Source organism: Mesoplodon densirostris, chromosome 9, assembly GCF_025265405.1.
Source record: "Mesoplodon densirostris isolate mMesDen1 chromosome 9, mMesDen1 primary haplotype, whole genome shotgun sequence".
NCBI lineage: Eukaryota > Metazoa > Chordata > Mammalia > Artiodactyla > Ziphiidae > Mesoplodon > Mesoplodon densirostris.
In genome coordinates, this window is record NC_082669.1 from 15,088,375 (window position 1) to 15,110,775 (window position 22,401).

Below are 22,401 nucleotides of genomic sequence, written 5' to 3' on the forward strand. Positions count from 1 at the left end.
TTCAACATGATTGGTGATTGGGAGACAGTAAAGGAAAGAAAAAAATAAGCTCAGGAGAACATTCATTGGAGCCCTACTCTTAATTGCGCATCTCAAAGCTGTAAGGAGAATCCCTTTAATTTCTTGAATCCAGTTTCAGTTTTCATAACGCTAAGTCCTAACAGTGTGGAGTACTTCCCCTGGATCAGGCACTGCGAAAGGTCTGATGCACATGAGCCTGTTTCATCTTCCCAGCAATACTAGAGGTATCCTCAGTCCCACTTTACAGATGCTGGAGATGAGGTTAAATAATTAGCCTGAGGTCACACAGTTCAGCAAGTAGAAGAGTCTTGATTCACACTCAGGGCCCAAACATTTAGCCACCAAACCAGGCAAGTAGGAGGGTGTGGAGCCTTCAACAGCACTCTTCTCTACCACTCTTCTGCATGTGCCTTTATTAAGGGAATGCCTTTGCTTAAAAACAAAAGTAACTTGAAAACTTGCACTTATTTGTCAATTGCGGTGCTCACAATGGTCTCAATATTTTTTCCTCCTGCAATCTAGGGACTCCACCGTACCTCAGCTGGGTCTCATGGTTCCTGAACTGCGTTAGTTAGGATTACCCAAACGTGGATTTCAAAGGAATACTTTCATTGTTCCATCTGTCACACCAAGTAATTGGGGCCAGCTGGATGTCAGGATGCGCGTGGTTACCATCTTAATCCTGCTCTTCTTTTGTAAAGCCGCTGAGCGCAAAGGAAGCCCTGGGGGTGCGAAAAACCGAGTGAATCACAGCCGGGCTGGTGGGAGCCGGAAAGGCTCCAGCCTGGTCAAACGCTATGCTCCAGGCCTCCCCTGTGAAGTGTACACATACCTTCATGAGAAATACTTAGATTGTCAAGAGAGAAAACAAGTTTATGTGCTGCCGGGCTGGCCTCAGGATTTACTGCACATGCTGTTAGCAAGAAACAAAATCCGCATACTGAAGAACAACATGTTTTCCAAGTTTAAAAAGCTGAAAAGCTTGGATTTGCAACAGAATGAGATCTCCAAAATTGAGAGTGAGGCTTTCTTTGGTTTAAATAAACTTACCACTCTCTTACTGCAGCACAACCAGATCAAAGTCTTGACAGAGGAAGTGTTCATTTACACACCTCTCCTGAGCTACCTGCGTCTTTATGACAATCCCTGGCATTGTACTTGTGAGATGGAAACGCTTATTTCAATGTTGCAGATTCCAAGGAACCGGAATTTGGGGAACTACGCCAAGTGTGAAAGCCCACAAGGACTAAAAAATAAAAAACTGAGACAGATAAAATCTGAACAGTTATGTAATGAAGGAGAAAAGGAACATTTGGATCCGAGACCCCAAGTGTCAGGGAAACCCCCAGTCATCAAGCCCGAGGTGGACTCTTCTCTTTGCCACAACTACGTGTTTCCCATACGAACACTGGACTGCAAAAGAAAAGGTTTGTAAGTTTCTTGCTTTTTCATTTTCATGGATGATTAAAAATGCTTTTTGAATCTTAGGAATCTCTGCATCCCACCATGACTTAGAATTTTGGGAGCATTTCCACCAGAAATCTTTCCCCAATGACAATGGAATTTACTCCGAGCTCAAGGTGGTTTAGTGATTTGGGGAACATTAGAGGAGGGTAGGAGGTATGCTCAGGAGGGGCAGCCATTTGGGTCCTACTCTTATTTGCTCATCGCAAGCTGTGGCTGTAAGAAATTTCTTTAGTCTTAAATCCAATGAAATTTAACTTATGTAGGTAAACCAGTGGGTATGAAATCAAGTGCCAGTGCGCTGTCCGTATAACCTGATTTACACCAGTTAAATTCAAAACATGGTGTGCATCTGTGGGAAGATAGTAACCTTAAGGAAAACCATGTGCAGAGCAGGACAGGTGAGAACACCACGAGAAGGAAGCCAAGTGGGCTGTAGTGATGGTGTGTCTGTAGTTCTTATAATTTAGTCTCAAGGTTTTCAAAAACACTTGCTACCATCCTGTATCTTAATTGTTCCCAAATTATCCAAAATAAAACATAAGAATATTGAAAAAAAACTAAGTTGAAAGTATTAATCCAAGAACTATGAGACTAAGAATAGCTTTCTAGAATATTACTTACTTTCTGCAAATCATTACTGGCTTTTATATCACACACAATCTTGGGCTAGTAGTGTGCAGGATTTGTGCATACAGGACAAATTCATGAAATAAGAAAACAGATGGGAGATTTCAGTAAGGCTCTTGACACGTTAGTGAAGACATTCTCAAAGTGTGGTCTGGGCACCGCTAATCTACCCTAGGACAACAAGGCATTTGAGTGTCTGTTTCATTTCTGGCATGGGTTAATAACTTATATGTAATATTAAATTAAAGCCAGATGTCATTGAATTAGGGTCATATAGAGCATAGTATCATTCCTTCCAGTTATTTTAGGAGGGTTTGTTTTAAGAACAGAAAGAGGAACATGGAGACTGGCTTCTCTCAAGGAAACCCTAGGCAGGAATAAATTTGTTCATTTACCAGCGAAGCATGCTCAAGACTTGCTCCCTCTCTCTGACTGTGGAAGGTGGCACCTGGTTAGATCACACCACGACTACATGACACCAAAAGGTTTGCTTACGATGACACTCTGTGAATTGTATAGCGTTGATGCTAGAGTAAAGCAATTACAGTATCATAACCTGGGAGATGCCGTTATGGGATCCTCTGAGTTTGAGAGAAAGTGCCCATTAATTGAGAACCTACTATGCTCCAGGTATTCCACACACATGCTCTCTACAGCTGCCAGCAAGGTAGTATTGATAGTATCCCCATCTACAGTTGAGGAAAATGAGGCTAAGGGAGGTTCAGTCACTTGCTCAAGGTCTTGCAGGTAAGCAGCAAAACTAAGATTTGAAACTTGGTCCACCTGAGCCTGCTGGCGTCCAGAATTAATCTAACCATGTTCAAACAAGCAGCTGGAACAAGGAAAGCATTAAAGAATTGCAGAAAAGTCAGTACATGAAGTTTCTCTATAGCCAGATTGGGTGGAATTTCCCTAACACGGTTAATGGTGGGTACTTGGTGCGTCATGCTAAAGAGCATGTTTTACTGGGATTTCCTTTGTGATGCTTAAACACTTGAATTATATATTTTAAAAACTAATACAAAGCTCCTATTCCTAGACTTGAGTTAGAAAAATTACTTGATATCGCTAAGGTTCTATCCTCAAGCTAAAGTTAATTTGCACTTGCTGCATCAGGTGACAAAGAGAAAATAGTAGAGTTAAGCTCATTAATTATCTGAGAAAAATGCTGTTAACACAAAATTGAAGATTTCTACAGCTATACCACACTGTAATTTAAGAAAAGATAACATAGTAGGAAATAGCTTTCTTTTTTACTGCTTTTCTCCTCTTTGGCCATTCCCTCTCCAGTGAGCCTATTTCTGCCTTTGTCTTTTTTTCCATGATATTTTTCTCTTTTTTCTTGGCAAAAATCAACTTATAAAAATACAAATATATTTTTTATTGCTTTCCTTCCTCAAGTTACTGTTGTCTACACACAACCTTCCAGATATGCCCCATAAATTCATTCCTCATGCTTTAAAAACACATGATTTACTGGGAAACGGTATAAATAAAGTTTATATGACATGCACAGTTAGTACATCTATACTAACACTAAAGGACAACTCAAGTTCCTCCACTTGTTAATGACGACGTAAATCAGAGCCTATACTTTTTAGATTATAAAATGAAGGGTAGTTGTGTCTTTTAGTATCATCAATATAAATCACTCTCACTATGGTTGATATCAGTCTATTGATTCAGCTGATAATTTACTTTTCATTTTTTGATATATTGTTGATTCCCATAAGTTTAAAGTCAAAGGTCTTCTCTATTAAATTCCCTTTGGTACTGCCTGGCACAGGGCCATGTTCTTTAGATTGATGATAATAATTGAGCTGCTTTCTTTGCTCTTAAAAAGCAGTAATTTAAGCAACTTTTAAACATAAAAATACATAGAAGTTAAAAATCATGGCTGGAATTCAAATATGACACTGAATTTTATCCATTATAGTTTTCCTTATCCCATTCTATAACTAGATAATAAATGTCAAATACTGAGAATAAATGTTCAGCAGTGTTCATCTCTAACTCCCTGCCAGAGGGTAGTAATACTTTTGATTGTGCTCACACGTTGGACACTATGGAGGATCCAAAGAAGCCTAAAACATGCCATCAAGAGTGGAACTAGCAGTGATATTCATGAGAGCTGCCATCTAAATTCTCTGTGTGCCTAAGACATAGCAGTTTCATGCATTGTCATTTACTCCTCACAACCTTAAAAGAAATACTAGTATTCTCCTCATTTTAGGAAGGAAGAAGTTGAGGAGTAGAGAAGTTAGGTTGCCCTTTGAAGATCACATAGGCAATCCCTAAGCAGTTCCCAAGCCATTGGCCACCATGCACTGTCCTCTCTTCCTTCAAGATTCTGGTTATGCCTATTAACCAAGAAGAATATATAAGAGCCTTCTGGGTGCTTCCTTCTGGTATTGAACCCTCCTCTTAGGCTCTGTACAATTCATCATGTACATGATCACACTCAAGGAAGCCAAATACAGATTCCCTTAACTCGGGAATTAGTTGTGCCTTTCCCAGCTGACAGATGATGAGTCAGATGGTGTGTGTAGGGTACCTAATACATGCCAATTTGACCACATAGACCTCAGAGATCACTATTTTTGCCTTAAACATCGGACAGCAAGAGAAGGAAACAATAGCTTTATTCACTGGGTGACAGGCACTTTGCCAACAAAACTTAGACTTTCAAAGGGAATAGATGTGAGATTAGTTGAAAGCCATGTTTATGCCATATTGAGATGGATGGATTTGCCAAAAATACATGAGAGAGTTTTAAAACTGCTTTTTAGCTTCACATTTACCAGAATAATTTACCATTTTAAGGATTTATTTTACTTCTAAGATTAGGGCTGGGGACAATTATGACCATAAATTGCTCCCAGCTGCCTCTGAAGATAATTTCACCATTAGTTTGAACAATAATTAAGAATCTTTTATTTGCAATACACAGGGCCATTTATATCTCTTTACCTACCACTACCAAGCCTTCAGAGTAGTTCTGACATTGCTGATAATCAAGGTAGCCTACTAAATGAGAAATTACATGGAAAAAATTTCCCAATTTCCTCCTCAAAATCAGCAAGGTTTGGTTGGGGGAGAGGTAGTCTTGTCAGGGGTGATAATCAAGTAAATATGATATTTGTTGAAGGTTTACCAAAAATCTCAGCAGCAAATAACCGTGTGGTGCCTGGTCTAGAAATGGGGGCATTGACCAAATTTGACTTCTGGTCTGGGGAAATGTGTATTTGTGTAATCTTTATCAAAGACAAACCTACTTCACATCAACATTTGCATTTCTCATTCAAGTTTAAGGTTAAAAACTAAAGAACCGTTTTTACTCATCAATACAACAAATAAGATTTTTCCATGTTTTTCTAAGCCTACTAGTAAAGGCTTTGATTTGCATTTCCTGGTATTACTTGTGGATCCTATTTTTACTCAAGTCTGCTGGTAACAATGCCAAAGTTGGTTCTGCAGTTCATATTCCTCTTCCACAGGTCTGCCACATTGCTTAAGCTGGGTTTCAGGGTGTTCTCATAAGCATTTTTTTCTACCCATTTATTTGTGGTTAACCCACTTTAGCTTGTCCTACAGTGGTTGCTTGGGAGGTCTCTGTCATTCACCCTCATGTGCAGCCCAGCAGATGTGGGTTCAGCAAGCAAGTACTGATAAATAGGCTGTTTTCCAGGACCTAGGAGATACTAACTCTGGTGGCAAGCAAGACCTACAGCCCTTAATGGCTTTGTAGGGCCTTGGTGAGGACTTGGGCTTTTATTCATAGTGAGATGGGAAGCAAAGGGTTCTGCCATCTGGTAAAATGACAGGATCTCACATGTTTTAACATGATCACCTGGGCTTAGGACAATATTGGGATAATCCAGATAAGAGGTGCTGGTGGCTTGGACCAATGTGATAGCAGTGAAGGAAGAGAGGAGAGGTGGGATCCTGGGTATTTTGAAATAAAACTCTATTCCTTTTTTTAAAATCTTCTAAGAAAATGCCACAGCCATTCTCAATAGTTATTCCGAATGCTAAATGTCAAGAAATTATTTCTTCTGCCTGTCCTCAAGTGTCTCTGTGGTTTTCAGTTTTTCCTGGGATATCCATCTCCTTGTTTACATGTAGTGCCCAAGAGAGAATATAGATCTCCAGTCAGGGTCTTGCTGGTCCTAAAGGGAGGATTACCTCAGCGTTGCAATATTATAATAAGTTCAAGTCTTAAAATCTTTCACCTTTCTATATGTTGGCAGACACAACTCTAGGTCAAACAAAACAATGTCTTATCAGAGGATGGAAATAAAATCAATCCAAATTTTCGAAGCATTTTTATTACAAGAGGGCTCAATATTCCTGAATCATTAAACTCAACACATTTAATGAGCTCATTATTTCCCATATGTTAGTTAGATAACTTCATTGCTGCCTAAGAAACTACCCCAAAACTTTGTGGCTTAAAACAACACACTTTATTATCTCACAGTTTCTGTAGGTCAGGAAACCAGACATGGGTTAGCTGGGTCCTCTACTTGAGGATCTCTCACAAGGCTGCAATTAGATGTGGTTTCACCTGAAGGCTCAACTGGAAAAATATCCTCTTCCAAGCTCATATGACTGCTGGCAGGATTCAGTTCCTCAAGGACTGTTGGACTGAGGGCCTGAGTTCCTTGCTGGTTGTTGGCCAGAGGCCAACCTTAATTACTTGCCATGTGAGCCTCTTCAGAATGGCAACTTGCTTCATCAAAACCAGCAAAAGAGAGTCTGCTAGCCAGACAAAAGTCACGATTTCTTATAACCTAATTATGGAAGTGAGCTCCTATCATATTTGCTGCATTCTATTATTAGAAGCAAGTCACTAGGTTCAGCCCATACTTAAGGGGAAGAGTTTACACAAGGGCATGAATATCAGTAGAGGAGATTGTTGGATGACATTTTAGAAGCTGGCTGCCACATACCACTTATTTATTTATGATATATTAGGCACTGTTCTAAACTTCTCTCAGGAAGCTTCCATGGCAAGGAGGATGCAAAAATGAAAAAAATCAGTAAGATGTACACTGTGCCTGATGCTGATAACTGCCATTGAGAAAAAGCAGGAAATGGTATTAGCATTGCTCTTGTTGCCTACTTGAAAGCAGGGAGATGTCATTTTAAATACAGAGCCAGAAAGGTATTATGGCCATTCCAATATATTGACTCCCACCCCAGTTGCTCCCCAATCCCCACTTAACCCTACATGACAAGCTTGAGGATTCTAAGCAGATGGAACAGCATAAGTGAAGCAGAAAGGTACCATGAATAGGCAGCAGAGCATAGTGGTTAGAAGCATAGTTCTGGGGGCTAGCATGTCTGTGTTTAAATCCTAGAGTGTGTATCAAACGTAAAATAGATAACTAGTGGGAAGCAGCCGCATAGCACAGGGAGATCAGCTCGGTGCTTTGTGACCACCTAGAGGGGTGGGATAGGGAGGGTGGGAGGGAGGGAGATGCAAGAGGGAGGGGATATGGGGACATATGTATATGTATAACTGATTCACTTTGTTATAAAGCAGAAACTAACACACCATTGTAAGCAATTATACTCCAATAAAGATGTTAAAAAAAAAAAAAACCCAAACACTCAAGGCAGAGATACAGCAGCAAAATTGTCAGCTGCTTCCCTTTATACCTGCTGAGCCTGGGTGTTATTAAAAAAAAAAAATCCTAGAGAGTGACTATGGGCAAGTTGTGCCTCAGTTTCTTCATCTGTAAAATGGGGATAATGTACTTAGCTCATAGGGTTCTTGTCACATAATACTTGTTAGGGCACCTAGAAAAAGTTCTTGTACATAGGTACTAAGATACCAAGATCCCATCAAGAAGAAAAAGCAAACTTAACAGTAATAAGTATACCAAAGAAGGAACTACCAATACCATCCCATTAACCATGGACTCTGAGCTGTTAAAAGAAGGGATATAAGACTGAGTCTTTATGAAAGTAAACATACTATGAGTTAAGAAATCATATATACCAGAAGGGGTTTTTAAAAAATACTTGGAAAAAATTATCAGTAAGTCAGTTATTCTATAGCAAAAAGGGAATTATGGATAAATGGATACCACCTTTCATAAACTTACTGTACCTAGTTCAAGGAATTTCTACTTATTCAGAAAGTCTTTGGGTCATGCTGTTTCTCAGGTGTGAACTAATCTGGACATTTTATTTGTTGCTTCTAATTTTCTTTTGTCTGAACAGCTTTGTTTCCCTTCACAGGCTTCACTTGCCCTACTTAAAATTGAATAAAACCTCTTCAGAATATTTTGCTAAAGCTTAAAAGAAAGGGCAAGTATTATGCTAAAATATAAAATAAACACACTTTATAGTATTTTAAAGCATGATTTAAAGACAAATATAAATAGTAAGAGACAAATTAGGTGAACCTTGATTTCCTATTAACCTATGAAAAATAACTAGACTCCTCTTCCAGAGGCTTTTTTGTAGTAGTAGTCATTGTCGTCTCAGCAGCAGTAGTAGTAGTAGCAGTAGTAGTAGTAGTAATAGCAGCAGCACTATTGTTATTACTGTTTTTCCTGAGGAGTCCAGTTACTTCAGTACCTTGGGAAGAGTCAGGGAGGAGTGGTGGAGTATAAATTAAGTCACAGGATTCAGGGAATAAGTGGGTGATGAGGAAGCAGGGGGAGCAAATGAGGACTATTCTTCCTCCAATTTTAGCATCCAAGGAAAGGAGAAATAAGGTAACAGCCTGAGGGTCATCAAGGTCGAGGGCTTTTTGTTTCTTTCTTAGGATGGCAAGATCTGAGCTTATTTGTTGACAGAAGGAGTCTGAGGAGAGGGATATAAGGAAGATGCAACAAAGAGGCGATAATTAATAGTGAAAGCTCTTCGAGGAGTGGGAAGGGAATGGGAGGAGATGCAGGTAGAGTGGTTTGATTTGTGGGTTTCATTTTGTTTCAAACTTTCTGTTTTTAAGAGCGTCCCAGGTGATTCTAACAGGCGGCCAGGCTTGAGCCCCACCACCCCGCCTGATGCCCAGCCAGCTGAGCTGCACTGCCTGCTATCCTGCTCTTGATTTCTTGCCGCCTCTAGGACGTTTCTCAGAACAGTTCAGCAAGGAGTGATATCTGCTCCTCTAAGTGTGATGCACTTGGTTCGCTGGGCTTTGGTGGAATTTAGCATATTCTGAGGCTTGTTCATATAGTAATGTTCTTTGGCTTTAGATGGGATATCCTTTTCCCCTTCAAGAGCTGACTCTTCAGTCACACAGGGATAAGAGTGATAGAGCAAATGGGGGCAAGAGGAGAGCTTGATAACCTGAACATTTTAATTTTTTCCAGAGTTGAAGAAAGTTCCAAACAACATCCCTCCAGACATTGTTAAACTTGACTTGTCACACAACAAAATCAACCAGCTTCGACCCAAGGAGTTTGAAGATGCTCATGAGCTAAAGAAATTAAACCTCAGCAGCAACGGCATTCAATTCATAGATCCCGGTAAGTTCCACAGAATAGCCCTTTAAACAGGTGACAGGTGTTCTCTGTTTTTTTATTATGGCAACATTTATAGTAAATACAATTTAGTTTTTAAAAAACTAGTAAGAAGTTTGAATTTAAATTAAACATGATGCTTATAGTAGAACTTGCTTGGCCCTCAGAAATATTTGCCAAACTGCTGCTTTATGAAGTATGTAATAAGCAACAGTTATTCAGTTGGTCCAAATAAAAGAAGTGTTTTGTAGAATATATTTTAAAAATAAGAGTGTATGGCTAGGGCTTCCCTGGGGCACAGTGGTTAAGAATCCACCTGCCAATGCAGGGGACACGGGTTCGAGCCCTGGTCCAGGAAGATCCCACGTGCCGCAGAGCAGCTAAGCCCCTGAACCACAGCTACTGAGCCTGCGCTCTAGAGCCCACACGCAACAACTACTGAAGCCTGCGCACCTAGAGCCCATGCTCCGCCACAAGAGAAGGCACCACAATGAGAAGCCCGCGTACTGCAACAAAGAGTAGCCCCGGCTCACCACAACTAAAGAAAACCCGCACGCAGCAATGAAGACCCAAAGCAGCCAAAAAAAAAAAAAAATAGGGTATGTGGCTAGTGGTCAATAATATGCTAAACATGTTGTGATTTTTAAAAGGAAATTCAGATCTGGCATTTTCATTGCTTTTCATTAAGTCCAAACTTATTTAAAATAAGGCTTTAACTTGTTTAAAGTAAATTTGAAACAATCTGCTAAGCAGAATAAATTAAGCTCATAAAATTAAGATCTAGTGTGCTCATAAATTAAGATAAAATGTGCTTTAAAAAAAAAAAGATAAAACGTGCTCAAACTAGAGCCAGATGGATTTTATCTAATCCTAGATCAAGATCAATTCTCTTTTTCATCCTTCAAATCTCTTCTCCCTTTGCTAAGCAAAGCCTCTGACAAAAATGAGCATGGTAAGTTAACTCACTGAATTTTAGAAAGAACTGAGAATTACTGCAATGTTGATCAGATTTGTAACGTACATGATATTTGTGCCTTCGCAGTGCCTTCGTAATTTGAAAAGCTCTGTCTCTAAAAATGTGTATTACTACTATTAATAGTACAATGTTAATGTCATAAACATTTTGAGTACAATTGTTTCTTGTTTTCTCAAAGGTAATTTAATACCATTAACAGAACATTAGGATTTTAACATTGTAGAAGTAAAAACTGAAAATGAATATTCTAGAGCCACCAAGGCATATTTTAGTATTAATAACATTTTTAAGTATTAAGAAATCATAATTTTTAAAAATTTTGAAAGGAACAGCAATATGCTACGCTCATACCTTAGCCTGTACAGATAGTGTAAACTTGGGAGTATCTTCAAATTTTGAGATCAAAAGCAATTTTCATTTTACATTGAATAAGAATACTGTAGAGATACTCTTCTCCCAAATGAAGCGGTCATTGTATTAGTGCGCAGGTCAGTCACTGGTAGCCGGTCTCCACAAAGCCAGGCCACAGGGTGAAGAATCTGGAGGTGGAGATCCTCTTTTGCTTAATGAGAACCAAAGAACTGCAAGACAAGCATGCCTGTCTCGGGTCCCTGGGCAAGTGTCTAATTTCCCCCCCGGCTCGCCCGCATGCAGCAACAAAGACCCAACGCAGCCAAAAATAAATAAATATTTTTTTAAAAAAAAAAGAAAAGAGGGCTTCCCTGGTGGCGCAGTGGTTGAGAGTCCACCTGCCGATGCAGGGGACGCGGGTTCGTGCCCCAGTCCGGGAAGATCCCACATGCCGTGGAGCGGCTGGGCCCGTGGCCCATGGCCGCTGAGCCTGCGTGTCCGGAGCCTGTGCCCCACAACGGGAGAGGCCACAACAGTGAGAGGCCCGCGTACCGCAAAAAAAAAAAAAAAAAAAAAAGAAAAGAAAATTGTGAGATCATTAACTCACAAAATGTTAGCAAATCTTTGAAAATGCAGTGTCTTCAGAACTATCATTGCAAGGGCTGACCTTTTGCTCCTCCCCAGCCACCTGCTCCCCTCTCCCAATGACCCAAGTCATTGCTTTGCACCAAAATAGACTTCTTTTAGGGGGAATTAAGGGTTTTTTCTGAGAACAAATAATATGAAAATAGTTAATGGTATTAGTTTGAGAGCATATTTTTCAAATTCAAAATAAGGGCAATGAGAAAAAGAGCAATGAGAAAATGTTTGAAACAGAAACAAAATATTTGAAATCAGCATTGACCTGTAAATTCTAGAGTACCTGGTCATTTTACATGAACTGAAGTAGGGATAATTTAGGTTTAGATTTCTTTACTCTCAGAGGGGGGAAAAAAGCTTTTTGTTGTATTATTTTGTGTTATGTGTTTGATATTTGTTTTAATTATCCACCCTCCAGCAGAATTAAATACATATGAATTCAAAGCTGATAGCTACCATAGCTTGCCAAAATACAACCAGATGTCTTCAAAATGTTGATACAAATTTTTTTAGTTTTGGACAATACAAGAATATAATTCCTTCCCCCTGGGAAGGAAACTGGGAAACGGCTATTTTCTAGGCATTTTCAGAGTTATATCCCAGAGAGCTGTCAAATCACCCCCAAACACATTTCTCATTTTTTATGCACTTATGTCTTACATTTGAGATATTTTCCTAATTCATGCCTTTTTTGTGGCATCTTTCCAGTGAGTATTAAAAAATGCACATGAGCACAAAGTACATTTTTAGAAAGCTAACTTAAAACTGATTTTTCAAATAAAATATTGTATTCTAGTCAATTTAATCAAGGGCAAAGCTTTGTCTGAGTAAAAACATATTTCAGAATTTTGCACTTAGACACGTATACTGTTAGGGAAATATAATTAAAACCGAAGTCTTCACTCAGCACAGAAATCCTCTCCACAATGGTAATAGAGAAAGAAGATTCTTTTATTATTGAAGAAGCATTAAACCAGAATGTGATGTACATCACAGGCAATCTGCTAAGAGATTGCAGAAACAGAAAGAAATCTCACCCTTCGTATAGCCAAGCAGATACAACCTAATACATACGTGTTTTCAGGATAAATAATAACTAGTTCTTAAGTAAGAAGACTAGACAGCACCGTTTGTCAAACATTGTTCATTCTAACCTTACTTCGCAAGTGAGTTGGCATCTGTGTTAGCTAATTGGCTTTATCAAGAGGAAAACAGGGCCTCCCTGGTGGCGCAAGTGGTTGAGAGTCCGCCTGCCGATGCAGGGGATGCGGGTTCGTGCCCCGGTCTGGGAGGATCCCATGTGCCGCGGGGCGGCTGGGCCCGTGAGCCATGGCCGCTGAGCCTGCGCGTCCGGAGCCTGCGCGTCCGGAGCCTGCGCGTCCGGAGCCTGCGCGTCCGGAGCCTGTGCTCCGCAGCGGGGGAGGCCGCAACAGTGAGAGGCCCGCATACCGCAAAAAAAAAAAAAAAAAAAAAAAAAAAGAGGAAAACAAACTTCTATCTTTATGACAAGAGGTAATTTTGTGACTTGAAAGAAGGCTCCTATCCCCCCACAGAAACTGGGAGACAGGTGTTATCTCCCTTGATGTTTCCATTTCAAAGAGATGGCTCCCAGGTTCTTAAGAAGGACGATCCTCATAAAGCTGAAAAAGGCCTCTTTAGTCTTCTAAAGGATATGTACACATTTCAAAGAGAAGAGAAAGTACTTGCAAGTTTTCTAAAGTAAGAACTCTGAGAAAAAGGAGGGGAGGGAATTAACTCTCTTATTTTTAATTCAAATTTTAATTCAAATTTGTCCTTATAATATACAGTGCACTTAACCCAATTACCCAATTGGTTTAATAAATATTTTCTGTTTCTAGCTGCTTTTTTAGGACTCACACATTTAGAAGAGTTAGATTTATCAAACAACAGTCTGCAAAACTTTGACTATGGAGTATTAGAAGACTTGTATTTTTTGAAACTCCTGTGGCTCAGAGATAACCCTTGGAGATGTGACTACAACATCCACTACCTCTACTACTGGTTAATGCATCACTACAACGTGCACTATAATGGCCTGGAGTGCAAAATGCCCAAAGAATACAAAGGGTGGTTTGTGGGAAAATACGTTCGGAGTTACTATGAAGAATGCCCCAAAGACAAATTACCAGCATACCCTGAAACATTTGACCAGGATACAGAAGATGATGAATGGGAAAAAATACATAAGGATCACACAGCAAAGAAACAAAGTGTAAGAATCACTATTGTGGGATATTAGAAATTGTTCTGGTTGCAGCTAATTTTGTATTTGCTAAACTGGTGTCGGAAAACCGCATGTTTAGATTTTGATTAACTGTTTTACCTATTTAGGCAAGGTTACCCAGCTGAAGGAAGGTTCCCTTAATTACTATTATTGTTGTCACAGTATAGTAATCAAGGGAATACTCTCATGCTGCTTGCCTGCCTCTTTGCAGAACAGCTTTTGATGGTGACTCCACACTGGTAACCTGCAGGAGTTGGGTCCTAATGATGGCGTTAGGAGGTCATAATGTTCTGTATAAATGTTTTTACTGCTTTTTGAAAATTAAAAAAAAACCTGGTTCATTTTTACATGCTTTTCAAGAGCTGCTTGCATATACCTAAAGATGATCAAAATGAAGAGATACAAATGCTTAGTAATAATAAAATGTAATTCTCTCCCCTCTGCCCCCCAACGTTTTTTTTTCAGTAAGTCAGCTTATGCATTGAATAAATTTCCATTTCTGATTCCTGTGCACTCCAAAATGAGGTCCTGGTAAACCCAAATTCTCAACTACTTTTCACTGATCCTTGCAAAAATCTGTCAAGCTAGACCTGGAGGAGAATTGCCACAGGCAATAAGCCAAGAATCTGAGAATTATATTAGAGACCGCTCAGAAGATGGGACTCTCAGAAGCAGTTGTAGATGATGTGAACATAAGCTCTGAACAGGTATAAACACTAGTAAATGTGGAAACAGCACTGTTTTTTTTAACAGAGTTCAGACTAGGAAGCCACCTGTCAGTGGGAAGGATCTGAGAGCCCTTCCTGCTAAGCTAATATGTCAAGGAACATAAAACAGGATGAAATTAGGATTCAGGGTCAGGATTTGGGATGAAAAAGAAGCAAACAAAAAGGGAAGTGATATCAGAAGCAACTGAGAGCAGAGATGGTACCCAAGAGAAGCCCCATGATTTGCATTGCAGGTTAAAATTAGCTCACCTGGAGAAACAATCACCAGAAAGAGAGGAAGTGTCTGGAGACTGACCCCATCAGTTTGTATTTTGATAGTACTGTACTATTAGAAAAATAAAATGCAAAGAAATATGTACCTATCATTAGAAATACCATTTTTTCCTTTTTATGCAGATTTTCTTTTCACTGAGTTGAATATATTTCCATTTCTTATATCAAGGTATTCATACAAAGTTTAACAACTGGTCTTATCTGATACTTGTACAAATTTCCAATGTATAGAACATGGTAAATAACAAATAGTATTGAGCATTTCTTTCTTTTTTTTTTTTTTTTGGCTGCACCATGCAGCTTGCAGGATCTTAGTTCCCCAACCAGGAATTGAACCCAGGCCACAGCCGTGGAAGCACCAAGTCCTAACCACTGGTCCTCCAGGGAATTCCCTTGAACATTTCTTAAACACCTATTAGAGGCCAGACACTGTGCTAAGAGCTTCATGTATTCTATTTCTAATTCTCACAAGATCCCTCTGAAGTACATAATATTATCTGCCTTTTCTAGATGAGGAAACCAAGGCTTAGAATGTAGGTATAACCTGGATAGAGCCACAAAGCTGGCAGGTGGCAGAGCCTGGATTCAGGTCCGCCTAAGTCCTTTCTACTGTGCAAGGCTACAGAGCATTCTAAACGTTACCTTTAATCATGGCTACCTCACATCAGAACTTCCAGAAACAGACACTAAAAGAATAGTAGGTGCTTTTTCTCCTGAAACACCTATGAGGGCAGGGGATAATCTTTGGGTCATGTCAGTTAATTCTATTAATATGTATAGGAAACCAAGAGAGTGGGAAGCTGGAACAATTGCTGGAGCTGGTGGTTCAGGAAATGATGCTGGATTGTAAGGTTCTAACCGCTATGCGCATTTTGTCAATGGTTTGGGTCAGGGTGGAGACTTAGAAATACTGGTTCTCAGTGCAAATTCTCACATTGTTCAACATGAGGTATTGAAGGTAGCTGTTAAGTTTGAAGTGTTCCCAGAGAGATGTAATAAATTCACTTATTGTTGATGAGCACTCAGAGTGGAATATTAAAGAAAACCTCCAAGATTTGATGGTGGAGAAAGCCAGGTGGGACCTCAGTGGAAGACAGAGGCACACAATGGGAATGTGAGGGTTCTGGAAAGAAAGAAGGGCATTAAATCTGATTCAGAGAAAGGACCCAAGTTACTCTCTGGTTTAATTTTTGGAGGCTAGCTGGGAATTTTATTGGTTTATTTTTATATTCAGGATCATTCCCAGGGATCTATTTGAAAATAAAGCTCTGGAACACATCATGATAGAAATTGATCCAGACCATCCAAAAGTAAGTCATTTAGAATTGCTAATATCTCCCAGGGTCAAAATTTAAATACATTTTTAAAAGCTTAAAATTTGCTTTTTTTTGTATCAGAGTTTATATTTTTTCAGGGAAGCATAGTTGATCAGTGATGGAATTAATAATTAGATACCTCCTCTTCTGCTAATTTCTTTTTTTAGTTAATTTTTATTGGAATATAGTTGATCTATAATGTTACGTTAGTTTCTGCTGTACAGCAAAGTGAATCAGTTATACATATACATATATCCACGCTTTCTGCCAATTTCGTACTTGATTGATTAATAACTTGCCTTTGCAACTTCCTTCTGTTCAATAGGTGATGAAATTCAAGAGATTTTTTAAAAGTATATTTTATGGTAGTCAAAAATAATACAATCCTGAGATCTACATATTTGAACATATATGTTTAAATATCACTTGAGCTTTTATCCAAATACCCAAGTGTTTTTTTTTTCAACTAGTTCTAAGATTCTTTGATTTTTCTGAAGTAAATAAGATTTACTACAAGCTGAGTTCTCCTGAGTCCTAAGCCTGAGTCAGCTCTGACCTAATTTTATTATTTGGGAAATATATTTAACATTAAACAGTTCAGATTATTCATTTACTAACCATCCCCTCCTCTGGAGTTTACGCCGTGGATCAGTTAAGGTCTGTTTCTGAGAAATCTGAACAAGTCTCCTGCTCTAGCAAATAGAAGCGATTCAGTAATAAGAATCTACTTGCCTAAATTCTGTGAGATGTTGGGGCTTCTTTCTGTAGGAGGTGGAGTGTTGGTGAATGATGGGGAGATGTAATATGTATCAGTCAGCAGTGTAACAAGGGAACTCCTATGAGACCATCAGCTGCCTTTTCAGCAGAAACTCTTCACGCCAGAAGGGAGTGGCATGATATTTTTAAAATGATAAAAGGAAAAAGAATAATCTACTCAAGGCTATCATTCAGATTCAAAGAAAAGATCAAGAGTTTTATAGACAAGCAAAATCTGAAAGAAACAGGGTTTACAAGAAATGTTAAAGGGACTTCACTAAGTGGAAAAGAAAAGGCCACAACTAGAAATATGAAAATTACAAAAGGAAAAAAATCTCATCGGTAAAGGCAAATATACAGTAAAGATAGCACATCAACCACTTATAAAGCTAGTAGGAAGTTTAAAAGACAAAAGTAGTAAAATCATCTATATCAACAATAAGTAGTTAAGAGATGCACGAAACGAAAGATGTAAACTATGATGTCCAAAACAAACTTGGGGGCTTCCCTGGTGGCGCAGTGGTTGAGAGTCCTCCTGCCAATGCAGGGGACACGGGTTCATGCCCCGGTCTGGGAAGATCCCACATGCCACGGAGCGGCTGGGCCTGTGAGCCATGGCCGCTGAGCCTGCGCGTCCAGAGCCTGTGCTCCACAACGGGAGAGACCACAACAGTGAGAGGCCCGCGTACCGCAAAAAAAAAAAAAAAAAAAAAAAGAAACTTGGGGGGAATAAAAATGCAGGGTTGTTAAAATGCATTCAAACTTAAGAGATTAGGAACTTAATCAAATATGTATAAAGATTGCTGTATATACACCTCATGGTAACCACAAACCAAAAATTTATAATAGATACACACACAAAAAAAAAGAAAAAAAATCCAAACAAAACACTAAAGATAGTCATCAAATCACAAGGAGAGAGAGCAAAAGAAGAAAAAAGTAACAAATTGGTTTAAGATGGCAGACTAAGCACATGTTTCAGTTTTCCTCTCCTACCTAAATTACAAGAAATAAATGATTTTTAATCTATAATATCCTTGGAAAACAAAAAGGAATGGTCTTGGTGGATCAGAAGTTAATAGTTCCTAAAAATCCAAAGGGAGACATGACCAGATTGAATGAGGAACATGCATAAGATGGCTACTGTAAAAGATGGAGCAGCATTATATCTTTATGAAGCGTGTGTCCCAGAAATTAAAAGATATAATAATATTAACACCATTCTCTTTAACAATATGAGAAAAGGACTCAAGAACAAGACAAGATGGCTACATATCCTTGCTACTGAAAAAAAGAAATAAAAGATACAAGAATAGGAATGAATGGAAATAAAACTGTTAGTATTTCCAGATGACATGATAGTCTACCTAGAAAACCTAAAAGGTTCAACCAACAAACTTAAAACCAAGAAGATAGTTTAATACATGATCAGGTAAAATAACATCATATATAAAGCTACTGCTTTCTTCAGCACCAGCAATAACCAATTAGAATTATTCCATTTTGTATTTTTTCTTTTTTCAATGAAAAAAATATTACAGATAACAGTTGAGACCCCTTGTGAACCTCTTCCCCATTTCATTCAACCCTCTCCACCTCAGAGGTAACCACTATCTTGCATTTGGGGTTTTTGATTCCCATGCATGCTTTTTATATTTTACGGTGTGTGTGTGTATGTACAAGTGCCCTTGAATACATAGTATTGAAATTATTTCCACATATAAAGTATATGGTATTATTTTACACATTGAAAAGTTGTATACAAATGGTATTAGATTATATATATCATTCTGCAACTTGCTTTTGCCCATTAATATCTTTAGACTCATCCATGTTGATATTTACATGTGTTTAGGGCATTCTTTCTCATTATCTGAAGTCAATATGGATGTATACTTTTTGAAATCTATTTTTTCTCTCATTTCCAGAAATACATATGGAAACTTAAAAATGTACCTCAAAGGACATAGGGGTTAATGCAATGGGCTGAATGTGTTCCCCCACAATTCATATGTTGGAATCCTAACCCCCAGTGTGATGGTATTAGGAAGTGGGGCCTTTGGGATGTAATTAAGGTAGAACTCTCATGAATAGGATTAGTGCCCTTACACAAGGGATTCCAGAGAGCGCTCTCTCCTGCTCTCTACAATGTGAGGATACAGGGAGAAGACGGAAGTCCATGACCCAGAACAGGGCCCTTACTAGAGCCCAACCACGTTGGCACCCTGATCTTGGACTTTCAGCCTCTAGAACTATAAGAAATAAGTTTTTGTGGTTTATAAACCACCCAGCCAAAATGGAACTTTATTATAGCAGCCTGAACTAAGACAATTAAATACAGACTTCACAAAACAGCTTGGAAAAAACTGGAAATAACCTCAATGTCCATCAATAGGAAGAAAGTTAAATAAGTTACAGTTTAGCCGTAGTATGGGAAAATAACTTAGTAGTTCTATATGTACTGACATGAAAAGATTTCCAAGACATAATAGAAAATATAAGTATGATCCCTTTAATGTTAAAAATTAAAATTGTGTGTTTTTAATCACAAATACATAAATGTATTTTAGAAAAACAGAAAGACTGATAATGTTGAGTACCATGGGGTAAGTGAATGGGTTTGAGGGAGATGAAGGTAGATTTCTGCTTCTACCGTCTATTGTTAGAATTTCTTTAATGAGAAGTTCTTATATTGTGTTTTATTAGTGGATAAACTAATGACATATAGATAGAAAAATGTTAGACAAAAAAAAAAAAAAAAAAAAAGCAGTCAATAAGAATGACCAAAGGACCAACTCCCAAGGCATACAATCCAGCAAGAGCTGGCTATATTATAGGACTTTTAAATAGTTTTAATAGGCATTCTTATGGCCTAAGGTGGTAATTGAAGTTTCCATTTTAAAATACAGGAAAGCAAGACAAACAGTTGTAATGAACATACTTACTGATAGATCTCAAAGTTTTCAATCGGAGAACACAACCACGAAAATTCAAGCACAGCACATTTAGACGCCACCTTTGCAAAGTAGACACTATGTGTTTATCTGTGATTATATTTTTTACTGCGGAAAAATCAATCTGAAAAGGATAAACAAAAACATTAAGAAATGAGAGATCTTTTGCATGTAAAACTTTAAAAATATTTTTAAAGCATCAAAGAACTAAAATTTCTTCATCTCACCACTCTTTTTTTTTTTTTTTTTTGGTTTGGGTTATTTGTGGTCATTCCCAGGTTTAATTACAAATAGATTTTTTTTTCATGGTCATTCCTAGGTTTAATTAAAAACAGATTCCAAATGTCCAGTCCAGGTTGACAGCTGGGAGGGCAGGGGTCTCACATCCACCCCTCAACAGAGTCAACTGTCTTAGAGTGGCCTGGATGCCCCCCTATAATTCCAGGTGAGCCCCAAGGCTTCCCCCTTCTTCAGTGTCAGTGAACCCTCCTGGGTTCATCATTAATGTGTGCCTGCTTCTTTTTTCATGAGCACAAACTATACATTGAGTCCTTGACTATGGGAAAGACAATTTAGAGTGTGTGGTCTGTAATGGCCTTTTCATAACTCATAATTTGGAGGGGATAGTTCTAGAGAAAAGGAAAGATGACCTGAGTGTACCTGGCTGATTATATGTAAAACTGAAGAGCACAGAGGTTTAGTGAGCTCTGAATCGCCAGGGCTGGTTGATAAACAATTACATAGTATTTTTTAAATTGAAGTATAGTTGATAACAATAACATAGTATTAATACTGTCTTTCAGCTAAAAGGTTAAGTATATGAACATTCACTTTCTCATTGCCTTCTGAACAAAATTATTCTTTGTGCTAAAATGTGTGTTATAGTTGCGCCACATTTGAGCACTCACAAATAAAGGAAAAAATAACTGCAAATGAAGGACAACGCATAACTGAGGAAAGAGAAATTTGCTGAACATAAAGCAGCTTAACTTCCTATCCTGGCTTTGTTCTTCACTGCCATATGATCATATTTTCTTCATCTTTACCCAGTGAAGTCTTGGCAGAAGAGCTGGCTTTTTCTTCCAGTTTTCTGCAAGATTTGTCCTGATTTTAATATTTTACATATTCTTTCTCTTCAGATCATTTGGATTTATTTATTTTTCTTCTTTATGGGTTTTCCAAAGGAAAAGGTAACACCTAATCTGTCACATAAGTAAGAGATTTATTACTTTAAATCAGTGGTTCGTAGTGTGGTCCTGGGACCAGCAGCATCAGCATCACCCAGGAACTTGTTGGAAATGCAAATTTTCAAGCCTGACCCCAGACCTACTAAGTCAGAAACTCTGGGGGTGGCAACCATCAATCTGTCTTAACAATCCCTTCAGATGATTCTAATGCATTCTAAAGCTTAAGAATCACTGCCTTCAACTAAAAATACATCTATGACAGGAATACTAAATTTGGTAGCTAAGAGGGGTTAACTAAGACAGAAGCATGTTTTCTTATTGCCATTGCTGCATAAGGTCAGAGTAGAGCAGTATAGCCAAGAATGGGGTGGTGTTCTGATGAGATGTAAAGATGCTGAGTTGACTTACGGAGCTAGAGTCCCTGTACCTTGTCAACTCCTCTTAGTTTCTTTGTCAAAGTTTCTGCAGAATGACCCCGACCACCTATTCATAGATCAGTCTGAGCACATGATATCATTTGTCCTTCAATCAATAGCAGTTAAGGAGGGGTGGTGAAGCCAGCTATTGACTGGACTTAGGCAACAAGGAAAATGTTACTACTCCAACATTTGTTGATGGCATAAATGATCACAGTTGTTAAGATTAAATCAATCAACCAAGAAAAAGAAAAGAAAGGTCATCAGGGATAACACATGCTTATTTTCTGTTGTTGGCTAAGACCTACCACCCAATGTCTCTTTGGAATGAAAAATATAAGCTTGTTCTAGTTTATGAGAATAGTACAAAAATAGTGCAATGACAAGAACAGTACAGAGGCATGAGCCTAGGAGTCTGCATTAGAAACTTCCTGAGTGTGTGTGTGTACATGTGCATGCAAATACACTAAGAATTATCAAATAAGCTTTGCTTACGTGTTATATATTTTAGCCCTATTTCATGCTCAGTAATTTTTTTTCCTTTACTCCATATTTTGTGCTGCTTTGTTGTATTTTTTGAACCAACAATAATAGCTAATATTTATTGAGTGCTGCCTACATGCCAGGCTCTACAGTAAGCACCTTGCTTGCATTTTCTCAATATATCTCTGGAGCTCCTTGAGTAAGGCAATGTTAAGCCTAACTCAGATATAATGGAGCTTTGTTTCAATCCAAAAATAATATTCAATTTATTTCTGTCATTTAAATTAGAAAATACTCATATTGAATCTCTTCAAATAACATTTTTTTATCTTGTCCTTCAGTCTTGTGCCTGGACGAAAGAGAAACAAATGCACCTACTTTTTGTGGCCCCATGTTGTGGAGCAGGGAAGAAGGTATTCCCCATTACAGGTGGCTTTATAGCAGTCTCTTCTCCTTTGAGAACCAGAATAAAGACATAGCT

At 38.4% G+C, this 22,401-nt stretch overlaps 2 protein-coding genes across 2 annotated transcripts in view; one reads left to right on the forward strand and one right to left on the reverse strand.

The window, feature by feature from the left end:
• The window catches only part of FBXL13 (F-box and leucine rich repeat protein 13), a 191,738-nt gene that overhangs the window by 105,906 nt on the left and 63,431 nt on the right, over positions 1–22,401 (reverse strand). Inside the window, 1 exon segment of the mRNA XM_060108846.1 lies at positions 19,826–19,958. Coding sequence (XP_059964829.1) covers positions 19,826–19,958 — 133 coding nt within the window.
• Positions 596–14,082, forward strand: LRRC17 (leucine rich repeat containing 17). Its single transcript, XM_060108155.1, has 3 exons — positions 596–1,448; positions 9,447–9,602; positions 13,422–14,082. Exons 1-3 carry the CDS (start codon positions 680–682, stop codon positions 13,820–13,822), a joined length of 1,326 nt encoding a protein of 441 aa, XP_059964138.1. The 5' UTR covers positions 596–679; the 3' UTR covers positions 13,823–14,082.